The 24,566-nt window shown below is 40.0% G+C and overlaps 2 protein-coding genes across 2 annotated transcripts in view; one reads left to right on the top strand and one right to left on the bottom strand.

Moving 5' to 3' along the window:
* Positions 1-15,269, top strand: part of MED12L (mediator complex subunit 12L) — a 323,861-nt gene extending 308,592 nt beyond the window's left edge. Inside the window, exons 42-45 of the mRNA XM_059391731.1 lie at positions 682-838; positions 3,374-3,460; positions 12,136-12,217; positions 14,677-15,269. Of these exons, the coding sequence (XP_059247714.1) occupies positions 682-838; positions 3,374-3,460; positions 12,136-12,217; positions 14,677-14,729 (379 nt within the window). The 3' untranslated portion in view covers positions 14,730-15,269. The remainder of the gene's footprint in view (positions 1-681; positions 839-3,373; positions 3,461-12,135; positions 12,218-14,676) is intronic.
* A 2,759-nt stretch (positions 15,270-18,028) lies between these two features.
* The window catches only part of IGSF10 (immunoglobulin superfamily member 10), a 46,505-nt gene continuing 39,967 nt past the window's right edge, over positions 18,029-24,566 (bottom strand). The window contains exons 5-6 of the mRNA XM_059391728.1: positions 23,554-24,454; positions 18,029-20,444 (exon numbers count right to left, since the gene is read on the bottom strand). Of these exons, the coding sequence (XP_059247711.1) occupies positions 18,536-20,444; positions 23,554-24,454 (2,810 nt within the window). The 3' untranslated portion in view covers positions 18,029-18,535. The remainder of the gene's footprint in view (positions 20,445-23,553; positions 24,455-24,566) is intronic.

Below are 24,566 nucleotides of genomic sequence, written 5' to 3'. Positions count from 1 at the left end.
AACAAAACAATGAATAAACAAACAAATAGACCAATACATACAGAGAACAAACTGGTGGTTGCCAGAAGGAAAAGGGCAGAGAGATGGGCAAAATAAGTGAGGGGAATTACAAGGGACAGATTTCTAGTTATAAATAAATTATGGGGATGAAAACTAAAGCATAGGGAGTATAGTCAATACCGTTGTACTTTGTATGGTGACAAGTGGCAACTACACTTACCAGGGTGAGCGTTTCATAATGTATAGAATTGTTGAATCTCACCCATTCACTCTTAAATGCATGTCGGGCAATTTGAATGCAAAATTTCTTATATGTATTTGGAAGAAAAAAACCGAGCTCTTTCTCATTTCCAAATCAATGTCCGAAGTACAAATGTGGACTATCTTTCAACCAAAAGTTTTTAAAAGATTAGGAATAACAAAACTGCTGATCTCCAAGTGTTGCTGTGGGGAAATTTTATCTTAAGTAGGGAGCATGCATGCTGTCCTTTGTTCAGTGACTCCATGTCTCACTGGGAATTGGGATTATCTTAATCACTGGTCTCTATCACATGTGAATTGTACAGTTGAGTACTAAACATGGTTGTTTCTTTGTGAATGTGCCTAATGTGCCAGTGGCACTGATTGAAAATATGACAGTTTGCCTGGGTGTGAAATCAGCCTGTGTTCTTTTTTCACCAGACTGAATCATCAGTCCCTTCAGCAGAGCCCTCTGGTAGGTGGGGGAATCGATGCGGTGCTGACTTCCACACATCCAAGCCTTCCCTCGGTGCCCCTGCCTCAGGACCCAATGCGACCCAGGCAGCCACAGGTTCGACAGCAGCAGAGGCTCCTCCAGGTCCGTGGCTGGGTGGGGGGAGGGCAATGCATGAGGAGTTCTCAGTAGTCCTAAGAAATAAGAGGCGCTCTAAAGAAGCTTTCATTAAGTTCCAATGAACCCCATGTAGCTGACCCTAGAAGCTCAACTGGTGTCATTTAGTTCCAGCTTGTCCAGGCTCTTCCTTTCCCTGTGCTTTTGCCAGCTTATGGGCAGAAGGGTGCATTTTGCAGCACATCGTTACCCTTCCACAGGTTCAGGAAAGGGAAACTGGCTGCCTTTATCTTAATAGCGGAAGCATCAGCTCACCCACTCACTGTTTAACTACATGCCATGCAATTTGAATATAAAAATTCTTCTATGTGTTTGAAAACAAACAAAACCAAAATTGAGCTGCCCACAGCTTTCATCAGATTCCCAGAGGGGCCTGTCTGTAATCCAAAAAAAATTCTTTCTGACATTTCTGGTCCGATTTAAGCTCTGAAGCTAGAGTGACATAGGTAGGATGTTTCATATGGTCTCTGGCTGTCCTTCATTTATTTGATGTAAGTATTTAAGTACCTTGTAAAAAGGATTCCTCCTCTCGACACATTCTTGGTTCTGACTTACTCATTTAGGAAATATAGGCTATTTATGTTTACCAGTTCCATTTGTCTTCATTCTTAGCAAGTTTGTCCTGTGTTATTAGATTGGGTATTGTCTGATGAGTCTGTACAGTGGACTCTTAGCAGTAATCCACCTTGAGATGCCCTGTCATTTTATGTGTTAATAAGAAAGCCTTAAAAACACCACAAAAATGGGGAGTCTAGTAGAACTGGGGTCCAAAAGCTATACTCTTGGAATGAGTTTAGTAACACTGTCATGCAGAAAGGAACAGTAAAGTTATGCGCATGTCTCAACCTTGGCCCTGGTTGGAGGGAATAAAAAATACCTCCCCTGAGAATGTGAACCATAAGTTCAAGTGGATCCAAAAAGTCCTAGTTGACAGTACCCGCAGGTGATAGGCAGAAGCCAACATAAATTCTCCAGAAAAATGGGTTTTATAATTATAAAATTTCATTAGTTGTAAGATGCCATTGGTCGCATCTCAATTTGTAGAAAGAGTTCAATAAGAAAATACAAGAAAAAGACTCATTTGGTAATATTATTAAGAATAGTCATAATAATATTTTCATAAATACTTTTGTCTCAGGTTTTAGGAATATGTTTCAGAACTTAATAGAACTGATATCTATAGTTCCCTCTGTTTTAAATTTCTCATTTCTGAATCATGAAGGAAAGTTATTACATTATTTATTTACTACTTCTGGCCTTAACATTGCTTTTCAAGGCTGCAGATTTTGGAAGTGTTTTTTGATTGGTTAATATGTACTTTTTAAAATTTTTAATCCCAAATAGCATGATATGCCCTTCTGGTAATTTTTTCAATACTACAAATTCCCTGGAGATAAAGGAAAGGGATTTGCTTCTGCCTCAGGATTATATTTACTCTTTTCTTGGTGACTGACTACCTCCATAAAGGAACAAACTGATAAATAGGAGGTTAGGTTCGATTTTTCTTGAAAGAATTCACAGAGTGCCAAATGGAGAGTTGGCTTTATATTGTAATCGTTATAGTTCTGGTTCCACTTGCATTGCCTCAGTTGGGAGTGACCCTGCCCAGACCTCCTGCTAGGATTCCATATCTATGAGTGTTGGCACTTAGTGGGAAATACCATCTGGTAATAGCTATTTATTATCTTGGCCTAAAGAAGACAAATAATTTGGGGGATATTTGCAAACCAAGTTGGAAATGCAGAGGTTGAAAAGAAGTCCAGGATTGTCGTCATCAAGATGAAGTGCCTGGGTGGAGGACACATTGAAGGTCATGGGGACAAACGACCTATTAATATTTTCCTTTCCTCTGTGTCCCACATAGTGGATGAGTAGTGTGTGTTTCTTCCGTGACTTGGAAGTGTTTTCTAAGGGCTCTTTATTTATGCCGACTCTGTCACTGACATAATTTGTTTTTATGCTGGTAATTTTTGCCAGAACTTCCCACATACACATCTTCCTTTAAAAAAAAATGTTCTAATCTTCAAGAATTACTCCTCCTCTTCTTGTTTTTCTTCAGCAAGTCTACATTTTTCTTTAAGAAAAAAATTAATCCTCAAGAGTTCATCCAGATGTCATAGGGACTAAAAAGGTACTTAGTAGTCCTTTCCCAGCCTGCTGGTGTAAGATACGTGCAAGAGCAGAGAACATAAGTGTTTGAACAGTAAGTGTAAAGGATGTCCCTGGACAGCAGAGGGCAGTATAGACAGTGAACACTGTGACAACAGAAGGAAGAGCCCTTTGGGGTTGGGGTGGTCCCAAGAAACCTACAAAGAGAACAGATTTAGGTCTTGCCCTTGAACGATGAATAATGTTTGTCAGGACAAAGATGCAGGAGATAGGTGTATATAATTTTTGTTGCAACAGCATAATTAGATAAAAGGTATATATTGGGGGAGGGAGGAGATTGGAATATATTACCCTCTCTGTTTAAGTAACTAATCCTTTTCTCTTTCTTTCCAGATGCAGCAACCCCCCCAGCCCCAGCAACCCCCCCAGCCCCAGAGTCAGACCCTTGGTCTTCAAGCGATGCAGCCCCAGCAGCCTTTGGTAAGGAAACTGATGTTTTTGGAACCAAACATGTGGGGTTCTTCTTTAAAGGCAGGTGGCATTTTTCATCCCATAAGATTGTTTAAGAATTGAAATTGCTTAAATGTACACTTGCAGATTTTCCCTAGAACTTTTATCAGAATAGTATATTTGTTTTTATAGAAACGTATAAATAAATATTGGGGTTCAGTAAGTTACACCATTTTTCCTCTTCAAATTTTTTCAGACTTTTGCATGGACTAAAATATTTATGTTGAGATACCAATTTTTTATAAACAATGTTAAAATGATAATTTATCTCTGAGTTTTTACTATGATTTCAAAAAGGCATAAGTGTGCTTTCTAAAATATTATCTTTACTGATATAAAGGAAACTCTGATTTCAGCCAGTTATTTTCTGTAAGAATTTTCATATAATCTGTCATCATATAATTAACTTCTTTAGCTTTGTGAGTTAGATTTTGAAAATGTTAAGTGCATAGCATCTGTGTTTTCTGAACCACAATGGTTTACTTTTACTTTTCCAAATGCCATATCCCTGCTTAGTTATTTATTTATGCATTTTTCTTTAAATTACCTTTTTCTATTTTCTTAAATAAGTGTATTCTAAAAAGAAGAGTTTTTACTACTGGGATCAGTGGTCACATCACCTGCCACATACTGTAAATATCTGTAAAAATAAATACTTGCACTGAAGGTAACTGAATGATGAGTCGTGTGAACGAGTACTTCGTAACAGGAGCTGGCTTGCTGCGCTTTGGGAAACCCTAGCAGAGACTGTCTTCAGGACAGGAGTAGAAAGATGGGTGGTTTCACAACTTTTGCAGTAAAGAAAGAACAACAGAGCCAGGGCTGTGGTACAGCAGAAGAGATCAGATCACTAGAGCTGGGTGATAAAGGACAGATCTGATAACCGAGTGTCAGCAACTGGAATAGGGCAACTTGGTGCATTTTACAAACCTCTGCCTTGGCGGGTTTAGTCCCCATTATTAAGGAAATTCTTCTTTATCATAAATCTAGTTTTTCTAGCTCCAATTTTTTTTTTTAAATATCTATGACATTTATTTTAGGCCCATCTTAAAAATCCTTACTTAAGGAGAGGCAGTATATAAACTTTCACAGCCTACATTCTTCCTCATCAGTGGTGTCTTAGCAGGGGGGATTTGACTTACAAGTGTCGTGGCAGGGACTCCTCAGGATAGGATACTGCTACTTCACCCTAGCATCTCACCCAAGAACAAGATATAACTGTATTTTGAAGTAATTTCAAACAAACAGAAGAATTACAGAATAATAAAATTACCATAAATTTTCTTCCCAGATTCACTAATAACATGTTGTTACTTTTCCTTTATTATTCTTTCTGCACACACGCTCTCTCTCACACACACACACCACCCGTCTGTATATATACAGACTTACATACATATAAGTCTCATGCCTCTTATATCAGCACTATTTTAGTTGCTTTATATATAACATATAAGAAGCACATAAAATATTAAATGTATTACTTTTTTTATTCTTAGAGAATCGTGCTATATAAATACAGATGGATATTGATATCAGGTGCCTGAAATGGTTATTTTGGGTTGTTAAAAAAAAAAAAAAACATTTGACTCTGTCACAAAGTTAAATTTATAGGGCTAGAGGTGGAAGTTGTCTTTAAGCTTCTTAATCACAATTCTTAATTATAAACTTATTAATTATAATTTGAAATAGAGGATCAGCTTTTGCAGAGTTGAGAAGAGGCTCTAGGCCCGTGTTTTACTAGAATGAAAGCATATCTAATATAAGGAAATTTAATATCTTTCTATTCATCTAATAGTTTCATAAATATTTAATACATTTATTATGTGTAAAGAATATACGTCAGATTTATTCATTTTTGACCTCTAAGACAGTTTTGAAGTTTTTAATGTCATAGGTTATATTTTACTCACTAGCTTAAAATACAGCCTGGAGATTAAGCGGGTTAGTCAAACATTGCCCATGATTTTTTTCCCGCTGTGTTCACAGTAAAGTAATTTCAGAGAAACAAAAAATTTCATTACAACAGTCCTTAATGGATAGTAAAATCCACAGTAGGTTTTCTCCCGTCTTTTTTTCTTTTAAGCTGAAGTCTTTTCTTAAAAGCTATTTTGGAAGCATAATTCTTATTTTTATATTTAAACACTGTATTGTAATCTAGACAGCAATTATTTTTACAAAGGCAGAAATACTGTTTATGTCATAGTCTTAGGATAGATTGGGAAATTTAAAATACCACTTAGAGCCACAGGTTTCAGAATTAAAAGTTAAAGGATGGTCTTGGAGTTTTATATTATGTAATTTGTTCTTTTTTCAGCATACTTTTATATACTTACAAGTTTATTAGCGTAGTCTACATGTTTTTAATTTTATATAACTATTAAGTCAGTCAGCTGTCTTCTGCTGTTACTTGCTTCACACCCCATCTACTACGGCTGAACATTGGTATGTACAGTTTCTCAGATAATACTGCTAGGGATATTTCAAGAGATATTGTTTCTCTCTCTCTCTCTTTTTCTTTATTTTAGATTTTTAATTTATTTATTTGACTGAGATCACAAGTAGGCAGAGAGGAGGAATCAGGCTCCCTGCTGAGCAGAGAGCCCAATGCGGGGCTTGATCCCAGGACCCTGGGATCATGACATGAGCTAAAGACAGAGGCTTTAACCCACTGAGCCACCCAGGCACCCCTCTATTTCTCTTTTTTTTTGTTTTTGCTTTCTTACAATAAAAGAAAATAGAAACCTAAGAATAAAGTTATCTCTCATAGTATATCTTCAGAATAGCAGTAGCAGAAAGCCTTAGCAATATTAAGAAGAAAATTATATTTCTTGTAATTTCTTAACATGTGATATCATTTCTTTGCTGGAAACTGAGCAGTAAGCTGGCTCTGGAAGAGAAGTCAGCTCTGACTCATTCGGAGTTCTGAGTCATGATGTGTCAGGGGAGAAGTGGTACTGGTCACACAGCCACCACCCTCCATGTGGCTGTGGGGTGACATCCAGCAGTCAGTTCAACTAGTGCTTATTTGTTCTGTAAGTAGAGGCCGGCACTGGGCCAGAGGTTACGAGCACAGTAATGAAGCGCCCCGCATGTTCCTTGCCTCCAGACAGCTTAGAATCCTAGGAAACCATTGAACAGTGGCTCGGCATGGGGGAAGCAGGAAAAGTACTAGAGAAGCAAGGGCTCCCGTAATACAACACCACAAACTGGGGGGCCTAAACAACAGAAACATGTTATCTCACGGTTCTGGAGGCTGGGAGTCTAAGCTCAAGGTGTGGGCAGAGTTGGTTCCTTCCGGGGGCCACGAGGGAGAAACCTGCTCCAGGCCACTCCCTCTCGCTTCTTGTGGTTTGCTGGTGATAATCTTTGCCTTTCCTTGGTTCATTGAAACAAACATGATCTCTACCTTCATCCTCTCTTGATGTTCTCACTGTTAATGTGTGTTTGTGTCCAACTCTCCCTTCTTTATAGGGACACCAGTCACATTGGATCAGGTCCAATCCTCATGATCTCATTTTAACTTGATTACCTCTGTAAAGACCCTCTCTCCAAATAAGGTCATATTCTGAGGTCCTGGGGGTTGGGATGCCAACAAAGCTTTTCAGGACAACATAACTCAATCCATAACAGAGGTCAGGAAGGGTATAAGAAGCTTAGGAAGGCTTGTTGGAGGAGGTTGAATGCAGTGGACCTGGATAAGCAGTAGGAATTTTTGAGTTCTCTTTATCCCCTCGTTGACAGCAGCAGCAGGGGACACAACGGCACAATGCTTATTAACACCCACATAAGCAGTTTGGTCCCCACCATAAAAAGTGAACCTACGAGTCAAAACTGACTTAGAACAGAAATTGGTGCTTTTTCAAAAAGCGTCTTCAGAAAGCAGCTTATCTATGAAAAGAGGAAGGAAGTGTTCAGGCCCATGCTGACACATTAAATGTGATGTCAGCTTACTGTCAATGCTTGTGTTGTCCTTTGCTTACTTAAGTTGCTGGAAAATTATATTTGGCCTTTCTAGTTCTGACCTATATTATAGTTCTTGACTTGAAAAATACCTTTAAAGTTTTTGAGTTGCAATGATTAGCTCTTAACTAAATATATTAACAGGCTGTGATCTTTTCTTTAAAGCTGCTTTTTAGCTTTTAAAGCTTTAAAAAGTTGGCTTTTTAAAGTATTTCATCCTTGTGTCAGTATCACATTATATTGAATATAATGCCTTACAAAAATATGCACAGTGGAAGCAGTAGTTACTTAAATGATCACATTAATTTTTAGCCGGAGATCATGTGTGAAATTGTCATATAATCTTCCTAAAAAAGATTCGTATGTTCCATTCAGAAAAATTGTGAGAAAATTTTCCAATGCCTCTAGAATTCAAAATTAGCCAGATGGTATTTTCTTTTTCAAATGGAAAAAATTAGTTAAGAGAAATTTACTGCACCATGTCACCTTCCTCTGCATGAATTTGGACTGTTTATTTTTCCTTTTTGAAGAGAAAGGAAGAGTAATTTTTAGATGGAAGATAGGGAAGACATGTGTGGGAGATTTCTGGTAATAGGACAGATAGATTTTTTTTCCACTAAAAAAACCTGTCCAGATTTTTAGAAAAATGGCTGCATGTAAGTTACTAGTAAAAGTGAAAATAAATGCCAAACCCTCTGAAATCTCTTGGTGCTGGTCCTTTTCAACTGTGCCTCCTCTTAAATGCCATTGTCTAAGCATGTGTCCTTCTGTCCCGGCACTCAGCAGAGGGGCCCACACAGTTCCACGTCTTTGTGCTGGAGCTGGTACTGATGAAGGGGTGTATTCTGTCCATCAGAGGAGCCCAGAGCTCTCCCTGCTCTCTCAGTTGGCAGCACAGGTTTCAAATACATGTTGCCTTGGTGCTTTGTCCTTTGCTCACCGATGGTGTGCTCCCAGTTTTAGGAAATAGCTGTCCGGAGGCAGAAACTGTTTTTGACTCACTTTGGTGTTCCTGGAACCCCAAAATGTGCCTGGACTTGGTTAACTATTGTTGATTAACTTGTTTGTTGAATGTTCTAGCAACAAAGGACGAGAAGCCCCACATGTGATCCATAAATAAAGGAAAAAGATGGTTCAGAAGGCAGGAGGTTGAAACCAGGTATGAGGCAGTGTGAAGGCCCACACTGACTCGTCAGCCCTCCTGTTGCTTCGTGTCTGCTGCTGCTGCTGCAGAGAAGGACCCAAGGAAGCCAGCTTTTCTGAGACAGAAATGATTCAGTGGCATTTATTTTGATAGAAATTACTAGCTTAGAGATGCATTTTGCCTTAGTAATGAGTGAGCAGAAAATTGAATATTCTTGAATAAGCATGTGTTGTCAAAATAGGGATTTTGAGATTAGTCCAAATACATCATAATAAATTTTTAAATTACTGTTTGGAGTTTAGCAGCGAATATGTTTAGTGGAGAGTAGCTCTGCCTTGTGGGCTAGTTGGCTGTACCTGAGGGACATTGTTGAGCTTTGTGATTTGTCTTATGGTTGCAGCAGGAGCATGGCACCGCTCCTGTCCCCAAGAAGAGCAAAATCTGGAATACTAGGGAGAGAAGCAATTGTCACATTATACCGTATTTGATAGTGAAGGCATTTCCACAGGATACAAGAGCAGTGATGTGCTCTTCAAATTCCTAAGGGAGGAGGTAAGCAGATCTTTGAAGCTGATCTTTGAAGGACAAGCAGATTTTTAGGAGCTTGTAGGGTAGGATGAAGGGGGGAGGAAGGTTTTCTAGGAGGAGGGGTTAACATTTGCAGAGGCACAGAGGTGAGCAAAACTGTGAATATCTCCTGTATAGATAGAGTCCAGAAAAATCTTTCATCTTTATTTATCAGATTTAAGGAGGGAAGATCAAACATACACAGACTGTGGTTTTTAGATTTATTTTACTTCCAGTAAGCCTCAGTTGTCCCATGAACTGACCTGTCTTGGTAAATTAAAAGTTCCAGCTCCCACTACAGGGGTGACTCCAAAATCTAGCCAAGCATCAGACTACCTAGGGAACAATTTGAAAATACAGATTTCTAGCACATTTGCCCCCCAGAAATTTTAACTAAGGAAGTCAGTTGAAGAGCCTGTGATGATGACTCTTTAAATTTCTCCTGATGGCTTTATGCCTCTTTAGCCAGTTTTTTGCAAAAGTTCAGTGAGTTGATTTGAAATGCTCCCCACTGAGGTTTCTGTGGGGAGCTGGTGGCATGCTCTCTTTCCTTGGCTCTAGGTGCCCAGGCCCCAGGGAAGTCGTAAATTGGGTCTCTTTCCTGCTGATATTCATATACAGGTGGAAGCAAGGAAAATTTTGTATCAGAGTGGCCTTGAGAGAAACAGAAGGAAAATACCACAACTGAGGAGACTGTGGACTGCAGCTGTATTCTTGGTGGTAGGGGGTGGAGAGTGCAGAAAGAACTGGTCTCAGTTTCTGGCCTTGGAACCACTTCTCATTCAAAAATTACTGTGGGCCCAAAGAGCTTATGCATGTCTATTGATACTTATTGTATTGGAAATTAAAAAAATTTTACCAATATCTGCTAATATACTTAAACTTCTCATTAGATTTTAACCAGAAATAACAATTTTATGAAGAATAAATATATAAAATACTTTTCAAAATAAATATTAGTGAGGAGAATGACCTTGTTTACATTTTTAAAAGTTAGTTTGAATAAATTGAAGACATTGTTGCAATATCACATGTTATATAGCTTCTGAAAATCTGCACTGTGTGTTCCTGAGACAAGGAGAAGGAGAACAACTAATGCCTTAGGGTTATTATGAAAATGGTTTTGAGTTTGCAGATCCCCCCTAATAGTCTTGGGGTCCTCCAGAGGCTATCCTCTCTTCAGACCACCCAGCAGAACACCCGCTACCTGCTAACACATGTGCATGCGTACTCACACACCCGTGCACGTGAGCTTCCTATGTATTGGTTACCCCCCAGGTTCCTCAAAATATACTGAGGGGATCGCTACCATGTTTTATTCTGCGAATTACTCTCTTTGGAGCAGATTTTAAATGAGTATAAAAGAAGACAGCTAAGTATCTGTTGAATGAATGAATGTTAGATATTTATGCACTGGGTACGGCAGTATGTTAGTTAGTAAAGTGATAAGTTTAGACATCGGGCACCTGGGTGGCTTAGTTGGTTAAGCTTCTGCCTTCGGCTCAGGTCATGATCCCAGGGTCCTGGGATCAAGCCCCACATCCCGCTCTCTGCTCAGCGAGGAGTCTGCTTCTCCCTCTTCTTCTGCCATTCCCCCTGGCTGTGTGCATGTGCGCTTGCTCTCTAATAAATAAAGTCTTTAACCAAAAAAAAGGTTAGACATTCTTGCAGCCCACCATTTGGAATCTGTGTTTATTTCCAAGTAAATTAATACTTGGAAACTAATATTCCCAATTAAAGATAACACTGGATCACAGTTAAGGTAGAAAGTTCTGAATCCAGAAGGCTTTGTCTGAATCCCTGCCCCATTACTTACAGGGATCACGGGCAAGTGACTGCACACCGTGGAGTCTCGTTTCCCTCAGCTGTAAAATGAGAGTAATAGTAGTAGAGGTTCACAATCCCTTATATTCATTTCTAAAATTCAAACTGATTTAAGACATTTTATTTTGAAATGGAAATTTTATTTGTAACTTACTGAATAGCAAAGGCCGACCTGAACAGACCTAAATCTTTTTTCATTTATTCTGCCTGATAGGACTAGTTGTGTGTTTTGTTGAAGAAATTTAGTGTCTAATTATGTAGTACTGTCTTAGGACTTGGTCAGTCTGTATATTATGGATGTGTCATAGTAAATTGTATATACAAGGACTTCGGGTAAAGGATTGAGGGTAGGTATCATCTGTTCAGGTGTAAGTGGGCTAAAGTATACATACAGTGTCTAGAACACTGCTGAGTACATGGTAGCATATTTGGTTTTGTTAAATAGGTAGTATTTCCAAATAAACATAGAAACCACTGAATAGAAAAGAAAGCACTTTATTTTACTAACATTTCCACATGAATGAAAGTTGGAGTTTTACTTTATTTTTCCCTCTTGATTCGGTCAATAGAAAGAAAAAACAAAAAATGGGCAAGACGCTGTTCTCCTGCTTTGTATCTGAGAAAATAATAACACTGGCTGACCTTCATCCAGCATCTCCTGGGAGGGCATAGCTCCAAGTGGGTCCTAGACGGAGGGCATTGCTCTGCCTCACCAGATTCTTGTCTCCATCCATACAAGGCAAGGCCTGTGGTGCTTGAACAAATCCTCCCATCAGAGAGCTTTGACGTGGCCAAGGAAAATGGTTTATGATGGCATGACCCTAACTGGCCAGCTCGTGAAGGAGGAGATAACAAGGAGGTCTGACATCTGGGGCCACCCCTGGAGTGGACTCCTTCATCACGCGTCTTCCAATAAATGTGAAGTGACCACCCAGAGAGTGGGATTTTGAAAGGATTGGACACTTCAGATGCTCCCCAGGTGTACATCAGGGTGTAGACAAAAATTAATGTACGCCTGCTGGGCTTGGCACCTTGATGGGAAAATGTGGGCGGTGTGTTGTGGACCGAGCCCGGCTCGTAGTCCCTGTCCTCGTCCACTCCAGGCCGTGCAGGCTGACCACCATCCTGTCTTCTGTCACATTTCCAGTTCCCCAGGCAAGGCTTGCAACAGACCCAGCAGCAGCAGCAGACGGCGGCCTTGGTGCGGCAGCTCCAGAAGCAGCTTTCCAGTAAGTATACCACGTCACAGAGCACATGGCTCCTCGCGAGCAGAACACACCTGGCGGCTCCTCACACACTGCACCGTCTTCCTTCAGTACCATGTTCATCTTCATTCGAGTCCAGGCTGGATTGGCTTGGCTTGGCTTGGCTTGGCTTGGCTTGGTTTGGGTGTAATGCTTGCCCACTCTCCTGCTGCCGCTGCAAAGTCTTGGTCTTTTTCTGAATTCAGTGAAGATGTTTTCTTCTTGCTTCTGTCTGTACCTGGAAATGTGTCTTTTCATGGGGGAGATCCATGGGGAGGTGCAGGTACTCTTTATATCAAGCTGGAAGGTGCAGAGACCAACTCGGCTGATGCCTCAAGCATGCAGACAAAGGAGGTGGCCTCCCCAGAGTCTCCCGTCGAGAGTGGCCAGCCCTAGACCTGTATCCTGGCCACTAGGGCCATGACTGTTCTTGCCACTGTGCGGTCCTGTCCTTCTGACAGCAGTGCAGAGAATTCACAACCTGCTAAACTACAGGCAGCAGAGCAGGGCACTTTGTCCCCACTAATTTTGCTGGCTGTGCTGGTGTGATTTTTTTTTTTTTTTAATCGTGCTTTCTAGCTCGATGCCAACAATGCATTCTAGCACACCCTTCTAGATGCCATCCTTGAGCACTCATGAATAGAATCCCCCATGTGCTGCTGTCATAGGAGATATTTTTAGAAATGGGAACCAGCCCCCTGTGATGGAAAGAATATTGGCCTGGGGCTTGGGAAGTCTGAATTCGGTTCCAACACTCCCACCATTATCTGGATCGTGTACTTGTTCGCTCATGCAGTGAGGAGACTAGGGGTACTGGCAGTTTCTCCTAGGTCCCTATTACGTGCGTTGGAGGTATGGAGTGAAGGCCAGCTAGTCCTAAAGACAGCTGTGGGACTCTGGTAGGATCCTGTCAGGAGGAGGGTCAGTTAGGATTGAGGGGCCACTTGGGTTTGGTCTTAATTTTCTGCCTGGCTGCTATCTGTGTTGATTTCCTGGCAGAGGAAACGCCCCTCATATACCTTGTGTCTCTACCAGGGCATAACTGAGGTATTTTTGTTTTGTTTTGTTCTTCTTTTTTCTTTCTTTTCTTTAAAAATATTCCCCTCTTTTAACCTCATTTCGTTTGTTTAATCATTTAGATTGGTCTTCTTTTCTAACTACTCTTCAGTAGGTGTGGTCTGTTATATGTGTGGTTAAAATTCTGTTGTTTTATTCAAGAATTCCTACTTTCACATGGCTGAAGGGGCAATCTAATTTTAAGGCAGAGACAATATGCTTAGAGTTTAGATTTTTTTCTAGTGCTTAGAAGTAAGTACCTATGAGTTTTATGCAGTGACACCTATTTTGGGAGTGTATCTACTATTTCCTGTTTCCCAGAGCTCATGATGTGCAGGGTTTTTTTGTTTTGTTTTGTTTTTTCCATCTGTCATTTATGGAGCTCTTTCTGGGACCCAGGCACTCTGACTTTACATAGATTAATGCGCTTAATTGCTAAACTGCCCCATGAGCCAAGGTATTACTATTCCCATACCATAGATGAGGAAACAGCTAAAGAAAAGGGAGATTGACTCATCTGCACAAGGTTATTCAGCTATAGGTAAGGGGCAGAGCTGGGACTTGAACTCAGATGGTTCCCTTCCAGAGCCTACCTCTTCACTACACTCTGCTCCCTGCTATTAACAGTATGCCAACCTCTGCTGTTGAACTGCCCACTGCACAACTCCAGAGGCTCCTTTTGCATCCTAACCCGTGTGAATGGAGCCTCTGGATTGAAATAGTCCCACCAGAGTTGGGGAAGCAGTAGTTATTTCTAAGTCCCTGTCATTTTTTTGGTTGCCTGCTCTTTTTTAGTTTTTCTGTTTGTGTGTATGTGTGTGTGTGAGTTTGCACACATGTACATATACCCATAGATAGGCACACACCTGAGTCATGCACATAGCCACTGTTGCACGTGTGGACACCCTTACACACTTCCCTCTTACATATCTTATATGGCCATTTGTAGAAGATTACCCTATTTCATGCCACTTCTCTCACTTACTATAATGTGCGTGTTAAAGTCCAATCTCTGATCTGTTTCATAAACGTTTTGGGAACTTTCAGTATTTTACAATACTCAGAGCCCTTTTGTATGTTAGTATTGAGTTGTTTCTTAGTTGAGACACACAGGCTTTAGAGGTGCTGGTTACGGTCCACAGGCTTTGTCTGGCTGGTGTAGGACTCTGACAGCTCTGAGGGAGAGTCGGGCGCCGTGGAGGGCACGCGTTGTGCATGTGGTTACAGTGTTCGGACCTTCCCACTCAGGTCCCTCAGCTAGTGTGCACTCCTTGGCCAGTTAGTCTGTTCTCCTATTCTTAAGACTGGTATGGAGAACAAGAGGGTAACACCTATCTGTGGCATAATTTTGCATTTGCGATTTTATTTGAATTTATTTTTCCCATTAGGTAACCAGCCACAGCAAGGAGTGACTCCCTATGGGCATCCATCACACTTCTGAATCTGGAAGAGGACAAGACATAGAGTTTTATGTTTGCACTGAAATCAAATTTAATGCATCAGTCATCTCTGGAAATGTCCCTTTGTTCTTTCCTTTCTTTGAAGTTTTCTTATATTTTGTGCTACATTTCATATAGAGGAGGTATTTAAAACAAAAAGGAGGAAGTGTGGTTTGGGGTTTTTTGGTTAAATTCAACTTTAAAGTAGGTATGAAAATGTGGATCATGTGGGCCTACTCCAGGAAGAGCGTGGTAGCAGATCATTTGAAATTGGTGCTTTTTTTTGAATCTCACAGAAAGAATGAATTATGGTGGATTTAAAATATGTATGTATTCATTAATGATGAAGTTTGTTGTTTTCTTCTTCCCCCCAAACTGTGCTGGACCAAACTACTGATTTGAAAGGCGTGTCAGATCTTAACAGGAGAGTGACCCCTTTATTCTGCTTTCACCTTTGGTGGTGAAAAGGACATCTATTTGCATTGCTCTGATTTGAAATGTTTGTAATTTCATAAGCACTTTATAAACTGTGTTCTTATTTATGTAGGATTTTTCTTTGCTTTTGTTGTGGTCAAAAGGTGCTGAAACAGATTGTTGCTTAGTACTTAAACTTCTTAGACCAAGAACTTCAACCCAGGCTTCCATGAGAGCCACCCTCAGATATGTGGAAGCCTCTTAGAAGTAGCTGTACTCGGATTTGTTTTCAGTGGCGGGAGCATTGGCCAGAGTCTTTGTAAAGGTACAACATGTCAATTCTAAAGGCTTGAACGAACCACAGTGGGATTGTTCCAACTCTTTATTGCTAGAGTTGGCAAAAATGACTCTTGGTTCTCCTGAACCTTATGCCAACTTGAGAAAAAACAATCCTGCTGCTGGCCTGAGATTCCAAGTGCTCAAATTTGATGTGGTTTCCAGAGAATCTGGCCCCCAAGTCCAGAAGGCTCTGGTTTTCATAAAGATGTATTTGCTGTTTATTTTGTATGGTAAGTATTTGCTATTTTGAATTTAATTATTAATGTTGGTGTCTTGGTTGTGTATTGCATATACTGTATTTATAAATTGGTGCAAAAAGCACAAGTAAATTATACATCAAATTTATTATAAAGAAATAGTAACTATTTTAACTTTGTTGAAGTATGTGGTAATTTGCTCCTATTAGAGTAAAAAAATACAGTAAATTATTATCAGTTTGTGTAACTTAAGAGTATTCCATATAATATTTTTTTAGATTTAGATGCATAAAATTTTGAATGTGAAAATTGCAGGGCATTTTAAAACATGTGGGGGATATTTTCCCATGTTTTGTGTTAATTCATTTCCTTTTGCCGTATGATTTTACATGTAATGTAGTTGAGCATACTGTGAATAGATTTGTCTATAATGAGCAAACCATGTAGAACTACTTTTTTAAAATGTAGCTAGTACGACTTTAGATTATTTCTTTTGCAAATCATTATATAAATAATTTATATCTTCCTAGGTGAGTTACTTATTGCAAAGTTTGACTCATGCAAACGACCTCAAATACATGTCCGCTTACTTTTGCTGTGGCAGCATCCATGTGAACTGCTTTGTACACTGTGAAATAGTTCCCTCCAGCCTGCTCATTTCATGTTTACTCTGGGCTGGAAAAGACTTTGCCAAAACATTAAAGACCATTCTTTTCATGAAATTAACATACTCTATCTGCTTTCAGAAGACAGATCTTTACTTTTCAGCTGGTTTTGTATATCAGGTTTTGTTTTTGTTTTTGTTTTTGTTTTCCTCTTGAGAATCCTGCATAGAGTCCATGAAGTTATTTTTCTTCAAAGTAATCTATTCATATAATGATTGCCTTGGCAAAACAACCGAAATGTGAATGTTGTGCCTAGTGAGTAAGTTCTGTTCCGTCCTGATTTCCTTTTTGAGAATGATTGGTATTTAAAATGCCAGTTTTCAATTTGAACCATATATTTTTAAAGTTCAGTATCGCAAACAGCAGTCATATTGTTTCAAGAATGAGTGTTATAATTGCATAGCATTCGTATGCACTTTATATTTTGCATAAGGTACTGAAATTAATTTATTAATAATCATTTTGCACATGAAAGCTGTGGGGTATACTTTTTTTCTTGTTGTGTCCTTTTCTTTTCAGGTGACAAGCTAAGTCATGGTAAGGCTCTGTAGTTCAGATTCTATGGAAAGTTGAGGAAAAACCTGGGACTGGCTTACCCCTGTGCATTATAAAGAGAACAACTGGAATTTTTAATCTAGTCTTTAGCCTGTTTACTTCCACTGAAACCCACATCCTGAGAGGTTTCTTTCTTATTAGCAAGTGCATTAATTTGCATTAAAATGATCACACACAAGGGAAAACCCTATCCTTTGACAGAAACTGGCAATTTGCTTTTTAATGTAGGAAATTATCTTAGGATAAGATGAAGACCTCCTTTCCACTTAAAAATAAGACTTTGAAATTGAATGTAGTTGGGCGTCAGAATTCTTTAGACAGACCTGTTTACACTCGAGTCTCATTCCTAGTACCGTCCATTTGTCACTCTTACGTACTCCTTTTGGCCGGGAAGTGGAAAGAGGTCACCGTGAGAATGAGAGTCCTTTGACCCTTGTGGCCACAGGGTGCCAGCATCCGAGATAATGGCAGTCAGGTCACCTCTTAGGTGGAGCCAGCTGAAAACGCAATGAAGCAAGCCCCCCCATCAGCAGGACAAAATTGTTGTGTTTTGTGTGCTGAGATATCCGAGGAAGACCTATGGCATTTTTTTTTTCCACTTTAAATAACTGGCAAATATTTGAATAAATTCTGGACAAATTACACTGGAACATCCCAGCCTCAGGAATTAGAAAAAATCAATCATAATGTTCCCCAACTCAATTCACATTGGGTTACAAAAAGCAACATTTTGTGTACGTTTGATCAAATTTTAAGTACAATGAAAATATGTATTTATATATCAGATCTAGATTTTCCCATTTTCCTCTCCCATAAAGTATTATCACTTAATGAGATAACATGTTGATAAAGCAATGGTTCCTCCTCAGAATATTTTCCTTATAAAGAGCTCCAAACAAGGATGCCTGTGCTTGATTTTGAAGTGAGGAAGTTTCACTGTATTTTTGAAGCCTAATTTTTAACGAGTTTATTTCAGTAATGAAGTCTTCAACCCTCTTTTCACCTTTTATGACGTATAGGTGTTAAGTTGCTTTTTACATGTATTTTAAATGCAGTTATTAAAACATTTTTGCATTCCCCATCAATGAAAATTTTCCATGTACACAAAATAGAGAATCATAATCAAAACTGTTCGGTTTTTTTTCTCTAGGTTTTACTAAAATATTTCTAAACCAGACACAGAATACCTGTACATCAAAATGGTGAATTTACAATCAAGACTGCAAATTTAATCTTTTCCATTGTCTCTCTTCTCAGTCCCATGCTTGTAACATTGATAGAAGGTAGACACTAGGCAACTGGTAGTGAAAGAAAAAAGTCCATTCTTTAATGAAGAATTCAGATACATTAGCCATTTGTTATTTTATGGTGGACAGTTTTACCTTAATGTTCATTGTTATTTGTTGGCAAAATAAAAGTGCCTTAAGTTAAAAGTTTGTTTGGAGATCAATTAATGAAATCACCATCAGTCATACTGCATTTATTTACAAGTTTTTTTTTTCTTTTGCATGTCCATTATAAATTTAATATTGTAAATGTACTCAAATTCATTTACATGCCTATGGCTGCCTTTGATTAAACTTCTTCCAAAAAATAAACTCTGTCCAGATGTTGACTCTGTTCAATTTTTATTTCAGGTCAGATTACCTGAACATACGTTGTTGCATAATCAATACCAAGTGGATTCCTTGCTGTGCACTTGTAGATCCCAGAATCCGAGGTTTGGGGATTCTGAATGGTGAGGGTACCTTGGGGGTGAAAAGGCTCAAGTCCGTGAGTCCCCCTTTTATTTGTCATTGAGAGCAAGGCATGGTCCAGCCGCTCCCATGTGATTTCTGGCTTGGGGACTCCCAGGGCCACACATCGGAGTCGGACGGCTGCTCCTATCCTCGTGAGAATGCTCCTGGGTAGGCGATTTGTAATTCTGGGTGGGTAGGCTACAACCATTACTGGAACAGTGATCAGTGCATGGCCAATGCTATTTTGAGCCGTACAGACATAGTTTCCTCTGTCATAAGCAGTTGCTTCTTTAATGACTAACGTGCCATTTTCATGCAGTACGTATTTTCCACTGCTTTGAGGCCTATCTATTATATAACCGCTTGGCGTAGTCCATTTGGTATGTGGCTTAGGGCTTCCATCGGACACACAGTGCAGTGATGGAGATTCTCCAGTGATACAGTAAACTGTTCCTAGTGCATAAGTAAGAATCACTGGCTTCTGGCCAATTTCTAACACAATTAATTTTTCAATGTAGCCAACTTTATTTCTTGCTGCACACCGGTATTTCCCTGCATCATCCCGAGTCGTTTTAGAAATGATAAAAGAACCATTGCTTGCTATCAGATACTGAGAAGTTTGCGGTTCATTGGGAAATCGGGTGCCATTTGGTAAAATCCAGATTATTTCAGGTGGCGGGTTTCCATCAACGGAACAATTCAATGCTGTGGACTTTCCAAGCTGGGCAACAATCTTTTCGTTAAATGGATTTCTGAATGTTGGTCGTCGTAGCATTTCCAGTACTTCTAACTGTACCACCAGCACGCTCTCTCCTCCTTCATTCCGAGCCACACAGATAAAATCTGCCGAATCTGAAAACCTCACATTCCTAATTTCCAAGGTTCCATTTTTATGGACTGTGATTCTGCTTCCATAGTATGGGGCTGTGAGGAAAATATTGTCCGGCATGATCCACATGACTTGAGGAGAAGGTGTTCCTTCGGCTCTGCAGTCAAAATGTTTTTTGGAATGCCTCACAGCTGTGGCTTTGATGACCGTTCTGTTTGTATACAGACCGTTGATCAGTGGAGGTTTGGAGACAACATCCAGCTTGTACATTTTGGTGTCATCCCCACTGGGATTTCGGGCCACACACACATATTCTCCAGAATCGAGCAATTTCACTTTGTTGATGGACAAAGACCCATTGGCATGGAATGTGTACCTATCCTTAGAGAATGAAATCATGTCATGGGAAGGCAGCAACCAAAATATTTTTGGTTTGGGTTCACCAATGACCTCACAGTCAAGGACCACTGTGTCTCCAGCCCTGATTCTCGTGTTGGTCTTGTAACCCTGGAGGATCCGTGGGACAGCTGTTATCACTGTTAGGTGCACCTTCATTTCATCCTTCCCCAGAGTGTTCTGGGCATAGCAAGTATAATCTCCTTCCTCTGCTATCCCAACTTTGTTCAAGTACAAGGTTCCATTGTCAAAAAGGGTATACCTCCTGGTCCTGCGGCCACTGTCATCAGCTTGCATCACATTGTTTATCATCGTTCCATCAGGCAAACTCCAAGATATCTCAGGCACTGGGGAGCCGGAAGCCTCACAGTCAACTTGAAAATCTTTCCCATGAAATACTTGCTTTTTAAAATGTTGCTTGTGATCAATTTTGGCTGGTTTCAGTCGGAGGCTCACATGCATCAGTATCAGATCGTCCCCCATTTTGTTTCTGGCCACACACAAGTAGTCACCACCATCTTTCTCTGTTATTGAGCCAATAAACAAGGATCCATTTGGGTAGACATGGATGCGGCTGCCCATTCTAAGGAGATAAGAGACAGATTTGAGTATGCAGCTCTTAGCAAGGGGTGAGGGGAGTTGTCCTTATTTACATAGGATTTGCTTTATGGACATTCTCTTAAACTGTTGCAATAAAATTAAAATCAGCACTACTTAAGCCATTTCCTGAGAGAGAAAATTAACAACAGTTAGATTTTAGTGAAATGAAACTCCTTTACAATGGTGGTTTGGAAGATACAATGCTGAGAATGCTAGAAATATTGGATGCCTTAGACACAGGACTTTCTTGACCATTTTACGGATCAAATAATTGCCTTGTGATGTGTCCATAAAGAACTTCCATGGTTCCATGCAGACTTGGCTCAGAAAAGATGCCAGATTCTATTTTTTTTAAAAAGTTTAGTAACAAAATAATTAAGAGTTATTTTGTTGCAAAATAAGTTCAGCTTTGCTATGAAGAGAGGAGGTGCCAGGGTAAGACTCGTTAGAAGCCTCCTGCCGCATCTGACCTTTGCGAGCAGCTGTAAAGCGATTGGTCTCTGCGTTTTGTCCAGCTGTGTGCAGTACAGTTTTTCTCCATGGAGTTATTATACAGCATGCCATTACCACAGTGAGCCACCAGATGGCACATCTTTCCTGCTAAAACCAAATTTAGCTTTTCAGAAAGACTGGCGGAAATTGAATTGGTGCTAAAACCGGGATCATTGTGGTACATTACAAAAGGTACTGCTGTTATTTTTAAATCTTTAAGTAGTTCCTCACTGTACAGCCGGGAATACTTTATTTAGAGAGCATTAGTATTTAGACACTTTAATAGCTTTAGTAACGCCTCAGGTCACAGGCTGGTTCCCAAACTCTTGTTTTTCACCATGTTCTACTACCATCTGATATTCCTTTCTAATGCTTCTCAAAGTTAGATGCATATGAAAATCATTTATGGAGCATCAGACGAGGCTCACCTCCAGAATTTGATATAATTGGTGTGGAGTGTGGCCCTAGGCATCAGGAGTCTCAGTTTTCCAACGGTTCTCTTGTTCAGCCAAGTCTGAGAACCACTATTCTCAGTCTTGGCTCTCAAAAACAGTTCTCTGATCCCGGGCGTCAGTATCACATGGCGCCTGCCTCATTTAACATGCATGTTTCCTGGCTTTACTTTTCAGAGATTCTGATTAACTCGATCTGGGCAGGGATCTGGGAACCCACTGAGTAACAAATGTCCCAGGTGACTGTGATTCTTACGAACAAGAAAGTTTGAGAACCAGTCTCAAATTTTAGCAGGCACTAAAATCACCTAGAAGGCTTTTAAGAACACAGATCACTTATTAAAAGAGAATCGGTTTCTGACTCACCGAGTTCTTAGGCAACGCTAATGCTACTGGCAAGAGGACTGCATCCTTGGAAAATCACTGATTTAGAGTGACCTTGTCCCATCCCCAAATCTGATGCATCTGGAGGTGGTAATATGTAAGAAGAGACTATAACTGTTACTTTTGATAAAGTGATGTTTTTCAGAGAAAATTTACTTAAAAAAAAAAAAAATAGAGCGTTCCCCAAGTAAAAGAAAGCATCTGTAGACCTTCTAAAGCAATGCTTCTCAGATTTTATGGAGCATGTGATTCATCCAGGTATCTTTTTAAAGTGCAGATTCTGACACAGCACGTCTGGGCTGAGACCCGAGCTGCTTTTGTAACAAGCTCTGAGGTTCTGAAGAGCGAGGCTCTGACGGAGAGGAAACCATTCTGTGCTGAAACAGGTCACATGTGTTGAAAGTACTGGAGAAAGACGGGTGGTATTCCAAGTCTGAGACTATTTAAAAACCCAGAAAAGGCTTTTTCATTCAGGTGACAAGTAGGCTTTAAGAAAGTGACAGGGTTTTGCTTAGTCTGGTCATGGGTGGGGTATGCTCTCATAAACATAGCTATGATGAATGTTTTTGCATTTTTAGAATCTAAAATTGAAACTTTAGAAGCTGTGAAATGGAAACAGCAAGGACTTTCTTTTTCTTACAATAAATTGCCCCTTTTATTTGATATATATAAAATTTCTACGTAAAAAATATTCTTACCTTTTTGAGCTTAGTGGCAAAATAATAATTGAGGTGTTCAGTTGGCAAACAAGGTGAATTATAAAAGAAAAAAATGCCAGTACCTCTGGTGGGCCCATGGTAGCACCTGTGATCTTTATTTATTTTTTAGGATTTATTTGTTTGAGAGAGAGAGAACCTCAAGCAGACTTCTGCTGAGCAGAGAGCCTGGGGTAGGGCTTGATCCCATGACCCCAAGAGCATGACCCAAGTAGAAGTCAAGAGCCAGCCGCTCAACTGACCAGCCACCCAGGTGCCCCATCTGTGATCTTTATACACTCTGCTGCCTCTTCCACAATTTGAACACCATGTGTCCCATAAATACTTACCCAAGCAAAATATAAACGACCTACTTAATTTCTTTGCTGTTTTTATACCTGAAGGATCTGTTGAAATACCTGGTTAAGATTATTCTGAGATACAAGTAACGTGTTTTAGAACACTCTCCATACTTACTTTGGGTTAACTTTTTAAGAGATTCCTTAAATTTTTTCATGCCTCTTGATAAAAATTTCCATTTTCCAAAACTGGCTTAACAGCCAGTAAGTGTTTTAGACCTTTTCCTTAACAACCTAAATTTTGAACTTACCTGTTATTCACATCAGAGATTTAATGCTTTCTATAGTTGCATTATGGATTTTGCACAGGTAGTGGGAATTGTATTCAAAATTACACAGAATTTTGATTGCATTACAAAATTCCCTCCTCTTTTTGGATAGAGAAATTATAAAGACCTTTCTGTGGTTACCATTTTAAAGCTGTCACAAGTATGAGAGCAAATGAGATTGTTAATCTGCCTTTAACTATTGTGTAAATTCAGTAAGAATTGAATAGCTGGCCCTTAGAGTTAAGCATGTAAGAAGCCTCATTTTTACATGTAACATTAACCTCAAAAGGATTAGGTCTCTTTAGAAAGAGTTCCTTTTATGTGCAGAGTCTATGAGCTCTCTAAATCTACTGTTGGCCTCACTGTATCACCTTTTCCATTTCAGAAATTGTACAGCAAAATAGATAAAGAAGATAATCTCAACACAAAGGTATGGTTTACCTGTGCCACTGGTCGACAACAGCCTTGGATGGTAGCCTCCAGATTATTTTGGGTTTGGGTTCCCCAATGGCTGAGCAGTTCAGTAGTAATTTATCCCCCAAATTCACCTCGGTCCACCTCTGGGATGCAAATTCTATTCTGGGGATGGTTTCTTGCTCTTCCACTGTAAGAATTACCACTCTTCTCTCTGAGCCAGTGGAACTGGTAGCAATGCATTCATAAGTGCCCCTGTCTGAAGAGGCTACATTTCTTAGATAGAGAGTCCCATTTGCAAATAACAACAACTTGGGATTTATAAACTGCAGTGGTTTCACTTCAGTGCCATCAGAGAGGACCCAGTGAACACTAGGCTGAGGAGTTCCTTTGGCAGTACAGGGCAATTTCAAACTTTCACCCCAAGCCCCTACAATGACTTGCCTCTTTTGCTCTAGAATAACAGGTGGGGCGGCGATGACTTGTATTTTGACCTGCAGTGAATCCTGGCCAGCTGAGTTGCTGGCCATGCATCTGTAAAAGCCCCGGTCATAAATGCTGAGATTGTGGATGACCAACGTTCCGTCAGATGTCACCAGGGTCTGCCCATTCCCCTCAGATGACTCAGAAACCACTGTTTGGTTTGCAAGAACCCAGGAAATTGTAGGACTTGGTCTACCTTCAGCTCTGCACTTCAGTTCCACAGTGCTTCCAGAGTGGACTGTGATCTCTCTGGTATGTCTGTCCAGGATCCTGGGGGGATAGGAAACCACGGATAACGTGACATGAAGGCGGTCGGTGCCAAGCGGATTGGATGCCAAGCACAGGTACTGTCCACGGTCCTGAATGCCCACCCTCTGTATGGCGAGGGTGCCATTGGACAGCACCTGGAATCTGCTATTCTGTTTCCTTTTAGATAAATCAAATCCTGATAAGAAAGAAATTTGTAGTCATAAGTCATCAGAGTTTAAATAGAACACAAATTGTTCAAGAGGAAGTCTCAAGAAGAAAGCTTTGGGGGTACTGTTAGGCTTTTGAGA

Source organism: Mustela nigripes, chromosome 2 (genome assembly GCF_022355385.1).
Source record: "Mustela nigripes isolate SB6536 chromosome 2, MUSNIG.SB6536, whole genome shotgun sequence".
Classification (NCBI taxonomy): domain Eukaryota; kingdom Metazoa; phylum Chordata; class Mammalia; order Carnivora; family Mustelidae; genus Mustela; species Mustela nigripes.
The sequence above is the reverse complement of the archived record's forward strand: the minus strand, read 5'-3'. Positions and strand labels throughout refer to the sequence as shown.